Source organism: Aegilops tauschii, chromosome 7, assembly GCF_002575655.3.
Source record: "Aegilops tauschii subsp. strangulata cultivar AL8/78 chromosome 7, Aet v6.0, whole genome shotgun sequence".
NCBI classification, from domain to species: Eukaryota; Viridiplantae; Streptophyta; class Magnoliopsida; order Poales; family Poaceae; genus Aegilops; species Aegilops tauschii.
In genome coordinates, this window is record NC_053041.3 from 508,340,483 (window position 1) to 508,354,009 (window position 13,527).

The following is a 13,527-nucleotide window of genomic DNA, read 5'->3' on the forward strand; positions in this document are numbered from 1 at the left end:
TACTGCATGTGTACGTGCACGCGTGTGTGTGCTGTTGCGTGCCTATGTGCTGCCTGTGTGTGTGCTGCGTGCGTGGGTGTTGCTGCGTGTGTGTGCGCGTGCATGTGTGTTGCTGCGTGTGTGTGCGTGTGTGCACGCGCGCGTGCGTGTTGTTGCGTGTGTGTGCGCGTATGTGTGTTGGTGCATGTGTTGCTGCGTGTGTGCTCCTGCCCTCGCACTGATGCTGCGTGTGTGCACTATTGCCCCACACACATACCATATAAGGGGTAAAAGAGTCTTTTCAGGTGTCATTTAGGCTTAAAATGGACGGAAATGTCATATAGGGAATAAATTTAGAACTTGTGTCAAATAGGGAAGAATTTTTTTTTCAGTGTGAAATAAGGAAGCAGATTTTAAGATAGTGTCAAATAGGAATTTTCTCCTCTCCTTGTTGCTCGCTCCCCTGTTCCCCTCTCTCGTCGACGGTGGCGGCTGCCCAGATCGGCAGATCCGTTGCTTCCATGGTCGACGACGGCTACTCCCACGCCACCTGTTCCCTGCCTCCTCCCTTCCTACTCCGGTATCCAGGTCGCTTGGATGGTTCTGAAGGCACCCAAACATCGCCCCGCGCATCGTCGTCAGGGACCTGGCCGCCGCCTCCATGGTCTCCTCCCCCCTGGTGGCCGCGGGCACCCAGCTCGGTCAGCTGCACATTCCTAGATCCAGAGGGCAAGCTTGTAGAGGTCGAGTGTGTGCTGATGTTGTGACTGTTTCGTTCTCTCCGGTGCTCCTAGATCCAGCAATAGCTCACCGGAGGAAGGCCGTGGTGCTCGATCTCCTCGCCTCTTTCGCCTCGCAGTCTCGGCAGCAAGGTCAGCTCCGTTTCTCCCACTCCCCTTCCCCTTCTCCCTCCTGTAGTTTTCTACTGTACTTCCAGGTGCATTTTCTGAGGCTTGTTGACTTGTGCCGACTTCTTCTCTACATCATTTTCATTGGGCATAAACCTGACATCCATCAGCTTTGAGCCAACAGCATACGCAAGCTCCCATGTACCAATGCTTGGGTGCATACTCTTGCATTGCCTAACTAAACATTGATATTTCTCCCTTCATCATAGAAATAGAAAAAAAAATCACCAGGTTAGACGCTTCTGAAAATGATCTACAACTGAAATGTGTAACTATCAAAGACATCCCAGAGTAGGAATTTGATCACCCTGCTTGCAACATAGGAATAACTATCAAATGCAAAACACAAATTGTAAAACATTCCAGTGCCCAAGTACTTATTAAGATATATTACTATATGACTGGCCAGGGTATAATGTTATGAACTTATGATGCAAAACCATGCTGAGTGTCATATAGATTGAAATTAGGATCCTTGTAGCACCGCTAGGACTGGATAAACATTGGTCTGTACTGGTTCAGATCTTCAGTTGTTATACTCTGGTGGCTCGATAACTGAACATTCAGTTGTTATACTCTGGTTATGTACAACTTATGTATGTATGCCTCTTGTGTACTCAAATTAGGATGGATGTGATGCACTCAAATATTTCTGCCTAGGATGATCCACTTGGACATGTATTCAAAAATTTGTGCGTGACATGTACTTGTATATTTGTGTCAGCTTGGGATTTACTAGGAATAGAATGGCTGGTCCAGCTTGGTATTAACTAGGAAGAGAATGGCCGGTGGGATTTACAAGGAACGGAACGGAACGACTAGAATGCTGTGAGAATCTGAAGTTGTCCAGATTGGATATGAGAAAGTTAGGGCTGTTACTGCAAAAAGGCATGTTTTATCTCAGACCGTGAGTAGGGGGGTTTTCATCAAATGTACAATAAGTGGCATGAGGGACCTCCACTCCTATCTGTACCGTCCATATTCAATCCAATAGCCTGAGTTCCTTTTTCTATTCTTCTATCCTAAGCCCAGATTCTATCCTAGTCCCTCCTTCTCTTCCCCAGGCTGCCTCCCCTTCGTTCTCTTCCCCGACGCCTGAAGCCATGAGCGCCGCCGCGTCATCAAACCTTCAAAACTGCTCCATCTTGCGATGATCAAGGGCTGTCCACGGATACCAACTCTGCGGCGAATTCCTCCTTGAATTTGTACCAGCTACACCTCGACGACTGCGCCCACAGCGTCCCGACACAAAGTTCAAGATCAAGGTCTCACCCTTTTCTCTTCTTTCCCTGCTTCTATTTTGTTCTAACCCCTCTCTTCAATCTCCTTCCATGGATCTTGCCTCTCACTGACCCCACGATCAGCAATTCAAGTCAATTGTCCGATCTGGATGGAGCACGGTCGACAGAGGAGATGAAGATGCACGCCGCGTCGCCGCCTATAGACGTGTCCGTCGCTGTCCTCCTTGCACTCCAACGTACGCCGGCCTCACCACCACCGGTGACCTCACTCCACTCCATGTTGCAATCTGCCCTTGGCTTTAGTCCACCCCATGGAGGTGTGCCGACATGCGCGTGAGATGAGAGAGAGGAGGATGCACCCTTGCCCCCAGACGTGATTCGCTGCCACCCCTCCAGCGCCTGACGTTTTGACGAGGGAGACCCGGCAGGCACGCGTGGGCAGCGAGCGAGCGTCAGGAGAACCACCGAGGAGGAATCCATGGAGTAGCAGCACACGCCGTGTGCCCCTCTCGCGCCCGCGTCCATGCAGACGCGGATGCTGGCCTCTCTCTCTCTCTCTCTCTCTATCTATCTATCCCCTCTATCTATCTATCCCCGAGGTAGCAGGTCGGTCCACGATCTTGCCGGTGTGTTCCAACTTCCAAGAAGCAGCCTAGGTTAGGTAGCTTAGTTTAGGAGGAAGCCAGCTGCAAGAATGGGAGGGAGCATGTCATGCTTCGGCGGCAGCGGCCGGGACTACGACGAGGCGTACGAGCAGCCGCGGCGGTCGTCCAGGAAGGTGCGGCCGAGCGACGAGGATGGGCTGTGGTACGTCGGGGAGCGGGACGTCGACAGGAAGGCCACGGAGTTCATCGCCAGGTTCCACGCCTCCGCCAGCTACGTCGAGGCTACCTAGGCTCGGTTGATCTTCTGCTGCTTCCGCCGGTGATCTCCGGGTCCGGCTACGTACCTCAGGCGCCCCGAGGTGGCTGCCAGTACGCTTGGTTAATCGGCCATTGATTTGTTATCCTGCTGCTCTCTCTCTCTCTCTTGTTGCTTCCTTTGGAACCCTATATCTTGGACAATGGCAAAAGGTTCACGGCGCTGTTCGCAGGCTGTATGGCCCAATGCGTGAACTTATTTGCTCAAGTTCTTGCTGCTTCGTCTCATTTATATAACACATACTCCCTCCTTTCCGGTTTATAAGGCTCAATTCAAAAATCTCACCAACCAAGGTAGATGGTGAGTGGTGGAATATTTTTTGTAATTTGCAAAAGCACCCAATTAATGCTCTTGTTTTCCTCAAAAATTTATGTTTACCAATGTATTAATTGCAACGCATGCATGCATAAAGTACATGCATTGGTCAATTTTCTCTTTAATACTTGCATGCAATTATTTAATGCACCTTGGAATCTGAACTTGTGATGGGGAACAACCAAATTGAGCCTTATAAAATGGAAACACTAAGATTTTGAGATAAGCCCTATAAACCGGAAAGGAGGGAGTATTATCTATTTTAATGTAGAGCAGGATCAACTGGCCAACATGTGCGACGGCGGGCATGCGCTTGTGTGTTCCCGAGGTCAGGAGCCGAGGAGGACAGTGGCTGCGCATCTACGGTTCTGGCTGGCAAAGCATGGCTGCACCGTTATCGAGCACACAGATGGGCATGCGTCCACTGCCGGCGCCAGGCGGTGGCTGACACTAGCTTGGCGTGGCAGTTCATCTGTTGCTCATGCGTGTCAGGTTTGCTGCTCGCTCGTATTAATTGTTTCATTCCATCATGTAAATACGGCCAACCTGTATAATCAAAATGTCCTTTCTACATGCAATACATGAAAAAAATTGCCCGCTTTGCTCATTACATAATTTTTCTTAGGGAATAATGCACTAAACGAAACATGCTTTATGCAAAGAAGAGAGCAAATGAGGGCCAGATAGATCAACCTTTTTTCAAAAAAAAAGAGAGCAAATGAGGGCCAAATAGCCAAATCAGGTGGGATGGGCGTTTGCGTCGAACGTGAGGGTCTGGCCGTTTGCGTGGAACAGGTGAGAGAGGGGGAGTGCATCCACAAGTGCAGACTCAACAAGCACCATGTACCAGCACAACTATCGTCATTATGAGCACCTCAATGTTATCAACATCCAGAGTCCTTCAAACAGGCATGTGCATATTCTTGGTAAGCAGACACATGAAATCTTTATAACCGTTATTTTTTCAATGAACAAGTGCTTTGTGACGTATGCAAGCTGCTTGACAAAAGTTCATGATGGAACATGCTTCTTCATATGTCCTTTAAAATTGGAGCATTCCTTCAAGTGAGGATTTTATAGGATTTTACATGTTTATTTGGCCATCATGGCAACAAGGGAATAAAGATTACACGAGAACTTTGTAAGTTGCAGATGTTTAATTACAAAATTAAGGAGATTGGAGAATGTCGTATAATCTTTTTGTGATGGTATCACTTCACATTTGTGCATATCCTACCTAAAAGGATATGGTTTCAATGTAGTGTTAAATTCCGGTAACTATATCTCTACCCCATGGATGTTGCTTGCCCCTTTGTTGCAAACACAAAGTTGCATGAGACCAAGTCGATTAGGTATACTTTCTTACTGACCGATTGGTGTGGATCAAACATGGACAGGAAATTTGGAGTTGGAGATGGAGGAAAGGGAAAGAGAAGAGAAGAAAGAGGACTTATTTTATTCATGTCCCTTTGGTTCCTTCTTGCTGCAAGGGTAGATCTCCGTTGATTGCCACACCCAGTAGTAGGTCAGATGCTCATTTCAAATTCTATATGAGTAATTTGGTTCATAATTTGGTTGTGGCACCCACATGAAACTTGTAGATAATCTCCTGCTGATATTCATACTATTCTCAGTTGCTTGATTTGGTGAAGTGCATTAAGATTTACACTATCTTGGTGAGGGCCAGCTGGAACATGCTGGCGAATAACGCATTTTAGGTTGCTGGGACATGAGATATTCTCCCCTTCTTTTAGGGTCCTGGGAGGAGCGACACTGCCTGTGCGCCGTGGTGTGTAACATGAGATATTCTCTCCTTCTTTTAGGGTCCCCTTACTTAACTCTGCATCTGGTGTGTAACATGAGATATTCTCTCCTTCTTTTAGGGTCCTGGGAGGAGCGACACTGCCTGTGCGCCGTGGACGATTCCCTGTGAGGGGATTATGGTTTTTTTGCTTGCCTGTTCCCAAAGAGATGATTTTTCTTCGTTTTTGGTTTTGGATACTGAATTTAGGATAGCAGGAACAATGTTACTGCCAGACCGGTAGGAGTTGGACATACTTGATGAAGCTTTTTGCTGATTGCAAATTAGGTATGTGCAAATCAGTAGTGAACACTCTGTGTTGTTGTTCCAGAAAAGTTGTATCAGCAGTTTATGTGACATTTCATGTCCGCTCCATGAAGCATTGTATGCACACAGTATATTAATGATTTTATTTTACCTTCATATCTGCTTAATTTTCTTACCAAACACAAAAGCTTTGTGTCTGGATCGACGTGTTGATAGAAGCGAACATAATTCCTGAGAGAAGCCTAATACTCTGAATTTGTGTTCCTTTATTGTTACATTTCCTAGGCAAGTATTATGTAAATCATACATTGATCATGGTTCTTAATGGTTGTCTATTTTATTGGATCTTTAGAAGAAGGGCCATTTGCATTTCTGTCCATAACTCGAACCACCTATTCAGATTTACCTCTAATTTCGAAGCATGCTCAAATTTGCCCCTCTACCGGTAAGTGACGTTACAGAAATGCCTTTCCGTTCTATTTCCGTCCGGTCAAACCCATTTGACCGTCTACACGACGTTTTTTTGACAATTTGCCCCAACCCGTTAAGTGTCACTTACATGCGGGACCCACTCAAAAAATAAAATAAAATAAAAGGAAAAACACTTTCTCTCACCCCCCTCTCTCTCACACACTTACATGTGGGCCCCAACCAATAAAAAGAAAAACATTTCTCTCACCCCCTTTTCTAAAATATATTTTGTTAATTAAGGGTGGGTCCACTGCTCAGCCACACAAAAAAGACAATTAAATAGTGCTCACAAAAATATTACTAAGCTAATGGCCCGCTACACTAATCTCGCCGGCGACCAAATTCAACGGCGGAGGCACGCCGGGAGGCTGAGGGGAGGACGGCTGAGGGAACCAGGCGATAGCCCTGGCTCAGCCGCGTCCAGGGTTGGTCTCTTAGGACCATATGGTCGCCAGAGCTAACAGCGGCGACTATTCCCGCGGCGGCTCTGGGCGGCCCAAGCGGGGGAACTAAAGTGCTAGAGGGAGAGGGTCGCCGAGTGTGCGAGGCTAAGGAGCTAACTAACAAGGACGACAGTCACGCCGCTGGGGCTCAGGGAACACCAGAGTGATGACTTCGACGATGGCGGCCATGTCAGTGCTCGGATCTCGCGGGAAGACGACCAAAGGTCACAGAGTTTGTTGTCGAGGAGGTCCACATCTTCTGAGGCACCTCATGTTGCTCGGGAAGTTGCAGGCCAGGGAGCTTCAACGGCGCCGAATCGGTGGCGGCGGTCCGAGGCTGGAGGCGGGGAAGATGTGTCATGGCGCTCGGTCCTTAACTTCTCTGGTCAAATTCGTAGGCTGGGATCACAAGGGCATCTCGTACGAGCTCCGTGGCGAGGTGGTGGCGCTTGAGGTTGAAGTTGTCCACGTGACTGACCGACGACGGCGACGACACGCTCTCCGGCATGCTTGCGGAAGAGGTCTAGCGGGTGGGAGAGAGAATGAGGGCGTCAGTGGATGCATGTGGCGGCGTCATGGGAAGCCAGCGGCGGCGACCAGGCTGGGGCCTCTGGTTCGCCGGACGTGATAGAGGTCGTGAGGTAGGGAGAGAGAGATGATTTGTTTCTTTTGTTCTATACTTTTTGTTAGGCCCCACTTGTAAGTTAGAGAGAGAGGTGGGAGGAACTTTTTTCTTTTCTTTTTTGTAGGCCCACATGTAAGTGATACAGTGAGAGGTGAGAGAGAGTTTTTTAGTGAGAGGACCTAGCTGTAAGGAGAGGGAAATTGTCCAGAAAACGCCAGGTAGACGGTCAAACCTCTTTGACTAGACGGAAACGGAACGAAATGGCATTTATGTAACGTCACTTAACGGCACAGGGGTAAATTTGAGCATGCTTCAAAATTAGGGGTAAATCAGAGTAGTGGGATCAAGTTAGGGACACAAATGTAAAAAACCCTTAGAAGTATGTTACCCTTAGGGTACTGTAAAATAAAGGCATTTTATAAAATATAGGAAATTTAAATATGTGTGTGTTGAAAAAAAGACAAAGGGTGACGTTGAGTTAAACGAATTTTAGGGGATAATCTTTATGGGGGAGTCGACTATTCCCCTTCCACCCCCAACCGTACCCTCAGCATCCATGTCCGTCCCCTCTCTCATGGCTACGAGGAGCGAGAAAGGGTGGCAGGAAGGGACAGAGGGATATATGGAGAGAGGAAGAGGAGAGGATTTGGTGATAAGAGTGAGGGTTGAGAGAACGGGATGGGGTTTGAGATTGGTCTTTTCAGAGTGGAATACTTTCCCTACTTCAGAAAATATGGCAAATCACATTTAATTAGAGATGGCTTTGTAGCAAATTGTATGAGCGAGCAGTTCATATTTTTTTCATCAACTCGTACAATTTTTTTATTAGGATAGAACGGTAAATGCATTGGTTGGTTGCTTCAAGAGTTAATAACAGGCACAGTGACATATCAGTTGCATGCCCAATAACGGACATCATATTTTATTTTGTGGTAATGCACGGCACCCAATTTTATGTTACATTGTGGCAATGGATCAGGAGACATCGGATCTGTCTTCTTGGCTCGGGGGGCGTCACGGGCGGCACACGCCTCGTCCCCCTGCGATGTACGGTATGAAGGAGAGAGGGCGCCATGGCTATGATGAGATCAGCGTCATCCGGGTTTTAAGGAAAGAGCTCCAGTTAGAAATGTCTTGCTAAGGCGCGAAACAAAGTGCGAAGGGAGGATCTGATAGGAAAAGGGAAGAATGCATCGTGTGGTGGGGATTTTGTGTTGCGACTCGAGATAACATGATAGATAGTCTGGACAACCTCATTTCTCTCCCACATATGACTGGATTTAAGGGAGCCCAAACTGTCCAAGAAGTTGGATTCTGAGTGGTGATCATTTCATTTATTATCCAAACACACCTGATGTACGAGAAAAAATTAGCTTCGACCTTGAAGATGACTTTAATCCTTTATCTGATTTATGTATATACCCTATAGCCCATAGCAACGCACGGGCATTCTACTACTCAAGTATGGTTTTTGGGCCAGGCCCAGATGACTCGCGCGTGAGCGCCAGGAATGGTAAGTAGCGCTAAAGGCGCCGGCAAGGAATGGGGATCCTATTTCGTGCGCGGGTTGCTGGTAATTATTTTTCGAATTTGTGTCTGTTTTCTAAACAGTGAAATGTTTTAAATATCATGAACATGTTTCAAATTTGTGAACATTTGTTTGAACTCATGAATATTTTCGAATAAGTAAACAAGTTTTTACAATTCATGAACTTTTTTAAAAAAATTGAACATTTTTTAAACTCATGAATAGTTTTTGATACTTATGAAAAATTTCTGAATCGAAGAGCATTTTAAAATTTATGGACTTTCTTATAAATTTTTCAATAATTTTTGAAATTTGCGAATTTTTTTATATATAATGAACATGTTTTACAAAATTATGAACAATTTTCGAATTAATGAACATTTTACATTTTTTTCGCGAACAAATTTTATATCAAACGGTAAACATTTTTTGAATGCAGGAGCATTTTTTACAAATTTGTGAACATTTTTAGAATTAGAGAATATATTTTTGAAACTCGTGATCATTGTTTGGAAACTGGTGAACCACTTTGAAATAAGAACATTTTATCTTCAAAATTACATTTTCAGAATTTTGGAACCTTCTTGTTATCTCGAATTCTTTTGAAGTAAAATAAAACACAAAGGAAAATAAAAACAAACACTGAAAAAGCGAAAAAGTAAAAAAAGGCGCGTAAGGCGCTTCGTGTAGGCCGTGCCAAACTGGCGCGCCTGGTGAAGGGAGGGTGCAGGCCGACTCGTTTGCCAGTGCGCACGGCGCTAAATAGGAACTCCCAACGATGAGCAAATCCCCATCGTTCGGTTTAAGCAAGACGGTGAGCACCCTCGCTGAAGGGTGAGGCCAGTTGGGCCCGCCCAGGGGAGCGGGAACAACAACCTCTTTTCTTGATTTGTTTTTTGTTACCATTTTTGCTTTTTTGCTTTCTTTTTTCACTTTTGTTTATATTTTAAAATATTCAAAATAAATATATTACAAAAATCACTCTACCTAAAATATTGTAAAAATGTTGATGTAGCATTTGAAAAATGTTAAATGTGTATATAGAAAATGTTTATCACGTATACAAAAATGTGTACAGAAAAAAATGTGCATGAAACAATTTGATCATGTATTTAAAAAAATATTTAGGCATTTGAAAAATGTTGAAAAAGTTTTTGAAAAATATTAATCAAGCATTTGGAAAAATATTAAATGTGTATAGAAACAATGTTGACCATGTATTAGAAAAATGATGATTTTTTATCATGTATATAAAAATGTTAATCGAGTATTTAGAAAAAGAACAAGTGTGTATAGAAAAAATGTTGTCTATGTACTAAAAAATGATGAATCTTTTTATCATGTATATAAAAATGTTAATCAAGAACTTGAATTTTTGGAATAAGCATTTAGAAAATGTTAGTAAAAGTTTTGATTTTTTTATAAATGTGTATGGAAAAAATGTTGACCATTTATGATAAATATGATGATATTTTTTTATCATGTATATAAAAATGTTGATCAAGCATTTTAAAAAATTGTTGCACAAGTATTTTAAAAAGGACGCGACTAACGTCCAGTCGACTGGACGTTAGCGACAGGTGCGGACGATCGCGTGTATACTTCTCTGCTCTATTCCACATCTCGGTGCAATCTCACATGCTATGTTGCGGTGCATTCTCGCATGCACATCTTCTTTTGTTTGCATGGAGTGCATGTAGATAAGAAGAAAAGATGATGTCAGCAAAGATTCCATTAGAAACGAAAATTTCAAAATGTTTTATAGCTCAAACCGTTGGTCCGATTGAAAAACCGTTTTCACATAAAAGATTCGTCGCGATGAGACCTCTGAAACTAGATTCCATGTTGGTATGTTTCGATGACTTTTTTTTGGGGGGGGGGGGTAAAAAGTTATCAGACCTATGCTAAATAAGTTATCACATATGTGGTACGCTACTTATCATCCTGTTTACATGGAAATTACCGGGGCATAAAAATGACTCCTCCAACATTCTCTCCATATGCAAATGTAGTAGAGCACAGGAAACCTGATGTCATTATAAATTCTCACTATTTCAAAAATGTAAAATGTTTTATAGCTCAAATTGTCACTTTTGATTGAAAAATCGTTTTCCCATAAAAAATCCATCGCGATGAGAACTTCGAAACTTGATCTCATGTTGACATGTTTAATTTGGTCACTTTTTTGGTCAAAAGTTACCGCAAAGTTATCAGTTATGTTATATGTATATTAGCATGTTATTTATGCAGAAGTGACCGGAGATGTGTTTTGAATGACTTCTTTCCCCTGGGTCAAATTTACCCTGGTATTTATACCTAAGTTATCAGCTCCAGATGCATACATTACCGTGCTATTTGCACAGAAGTAACCGAGGTATGTTTCAATAACTTTTTATTCGGGTCTAAAGTTACCGCATTGTTTATACCTAAGTTATCAGGTCTATGATGTGTGAGTTACCATTCTATTGACAGAAAAGTTACCAGAGGTATATTTCATCAACAACCCTCCCCCACCCGTCACCACCATCGCCAAAGTTACAAGACTGGGGCACATAAGTTATCAGGTCTGCGATATATGAGTTATAATGTTATTCACACAAAAAGTTACCAAGGGTATATTTCATCAATCACCCTCCCCCCACCCGGTCACCAAATTTACCAAGACCGGGGTACATTAGTTATCAGGTCTATGATATGCGAGTTACTGTGCTATTCACATAAAAAGTTATCGGTGGTATATTTCATCACCCCTCCCTCGCGAGAAAGTACCAGGACCGGGGTGCACAAGTTATCGGGTCTCCGATGTGTGAGTTACCATACTATTCACACGAAAGTTACCGGGGGGATACTTGGTGTTTGTACGTCAGTTACCAGCTTGGCTATGCGTATGTTACCAAGCTATCTACACAAAAGATATCAGGTTTTTAACAAAAAGAAATTATGATAATAGTTATCGCGGTGTTTGTACATAAGTTATCAGGTCTACGGTGCGTTTATTACCATGTTGTTTACACATAGGTTATCGGCCTACGTTTCATTAACTCCCCTACCTTGTGTCAAAGCTAGGAAGATGGTGGTATAAGAAAGACCTGAACACTATTGAGAACAACTAATGGTGGGTGAGTTGGCTAGCTCCATGCACCTCATTCCAAGAGGCTGTGTCTTTGATCCTCCTTCTTGCACCTTTATTTTTCTCGACCCGACAATAATGAGATTATTCAGACCTGTTGAAAAAATGAGGTGGTTCGAATTTTAGCTTGTCGATTATCGTAAGTATAGTAAACTTAGCAACTCAAATTGACGTGTCTTGTCCAAACTGACAACAATGAACAAAAGTTCAGTTGGTTACTGATAACCCCCAAGTGCAAGGAATCATCGTAGCAATTTTCAAAGGTGGAAGAGTGTCGAACCCATAAGGATCTAAAGGTAAGATCAATATTCTCTCAAGTCCTATCTGCCACTGACACGAATCTACGTACACAGAACGTTTGCTTCCATCTAGAAACGAGAAATAAAACTACGTTGTGGGTATGAAGATGATAGCTTTGTATGATATCGGAGAACTAAAATCTAAAAATAGGTGTTGTTAATATAAAGTTAGAATATATTACTATATATTATAAATAGCGAGTGTGGAATAACGATGGATCGGTGTGCGGAATTTTCCTAGGCAATCGTTAACAAGATCGGTAGTCGTCATTGCAATTTTATATGAGGGAGAGGCATAAGCTAACATACTTTCTCTTTTTGGATCATATGCACTTATGATTGGAACTCTAGCAAGCATCCGCGACTACTAAAGATCATTAAGGTAAAACCCAACCATAGCATTAAAGCATCAAGTCCCCTTTATCCCATACGCAACAACCCCCTTACTCGGGTTTAAGCTTCTATAACTCTAGCAACCCACTATAAGAGAATCATGAACGTAAACACCCTACACCGGGAATCCTTCACGTGTGCGCGTGCACGGAAGGCAGCATAGGACAGCACCAAAATAAAACATACAACTCAAACCAATCTAGACCACCAATCAACCCAAAGGACAAAAGAAATCTACTCAAATCATCATAGGATGGCAACACATCGTTGGATCATAATATGTGGCATAGAGCACCATGTTCAAGTAGGGGATTACAGCGGGGTGCGGGAGAGTGGACTGCGTAAAAGAGATGAGGATGGTGATGTTGATGAAGACGATCACCGCGGTGATGGTTCCCCTGGTGGCACTCCGGCGCCACCGAAAGAGAGGTGGAGAGCTTCTTCCCCTTGTGCTTCCTCCTCCATGGTCTCCCCCTAGATGGGGAGAGGTTCTCCCTCTGGTCCTTGGCCTCCATGGCGATGATGGACCCCTCCGGGATCCTCCTCCATGGCCTTCGGTGATGATGGCCCCCTCCGGCAGGGTGCCGGCGAGGGCCTAGATTAATTTTCCGTGGCTACAGAGGCTTGCGGCGGTGGAACTCCCGATCTAGGTTTATTTCTGAGGTTTTTGGGATTTATAGGAGGTGTTGGCGTCGGGGACAAGTCAAGGAGGCCCGTGAGGTGATGACAAGGCAGGGGGCGCGCCCTAGGGGGGCGCCCCCACCCTTCTGGTTGCCTCGGGACTCGTCTCGATATCTTTTTGTTCTAGAATTTTTTTTATATTTTCCAAAAATATTCTCCGTAAATTTTCAGCTCATTCCGAGAACTTTTATTTGTGCACAAAAAATGACATCACGGTAGTTCTGCTGAAAACAGCGTAGTCCGGGTTAGTTCTAATCAAATCATACCAAAATCATATAGAATTGTTGTAAACATGGCATGAATACTTCATAAATTATAGATACGTCGGAGACGTATCAGCACCGCCAAGCTTAATTCCTGCTCGTCCTCGAGTAGGTAAATGATAAAAGAAATAATTTATGAAGTGTGATTGCTAGCAAGTGCACAAGTTTGATCAATAATAGTTCCAAAAACTTTTTCTAGCATTATTCTTTATCATAAACAGTAGCTCATCTCATAAAACTTCTCATGATAAAGTAACAAGCT

The 13,527-nt window shown here is 43.8% G+C and overlaps 1 protein-coding gene and 1 long non-coding RNA gene across 2 annotated transcripts; both read left to right on the top strand.

Moving 5' to 3' along the window:
- Nucleotides 1-405: 405 nt before the first annotated feature.
- On the top strand, nt 406-5,588 carry LOC109780379 (uncharacterized). Its single transcript, XR_002237026.4, has 7 exons — nt 406-680; nt 774-851; nt 3,641-3,856; nt 3,990-4,290; nt 4,762-4,889; nt 4,999-5,153; nt 5,248-5,588. It is a non-coding gene; the product is annotated as an uncharacterized lncRNA (long non-coding RNA).
- LOC141020515 (uncharacterized) lies at nt 2,558-3,308 on the top strand. The gene has a single exon (XM_073504913.1). The coding sequence runs from the start codon at nt 2,823-2,825 to the stop codon at nt 3,021-3,023; it is 201 nt and encodes a 66-aa protein (XP_073361014.1). The 5' UTR covers nt 2,558-2,822; the 3' UTR covers nt 3,024-3,308.
- Nucleotides 5,589-13,527: the final 7,939 nt, after the last annotated feature.

Bases quoted from the DNA above. Each gene is read 5' to 3' on its own strand.
- LOC141020515 (XM_073504913.1), top strand. From the start codon at position 2,823: ATGGGAGGGAGCATGTCATGCTTCGGCGGCAGCGGCCGGGACTACGAC.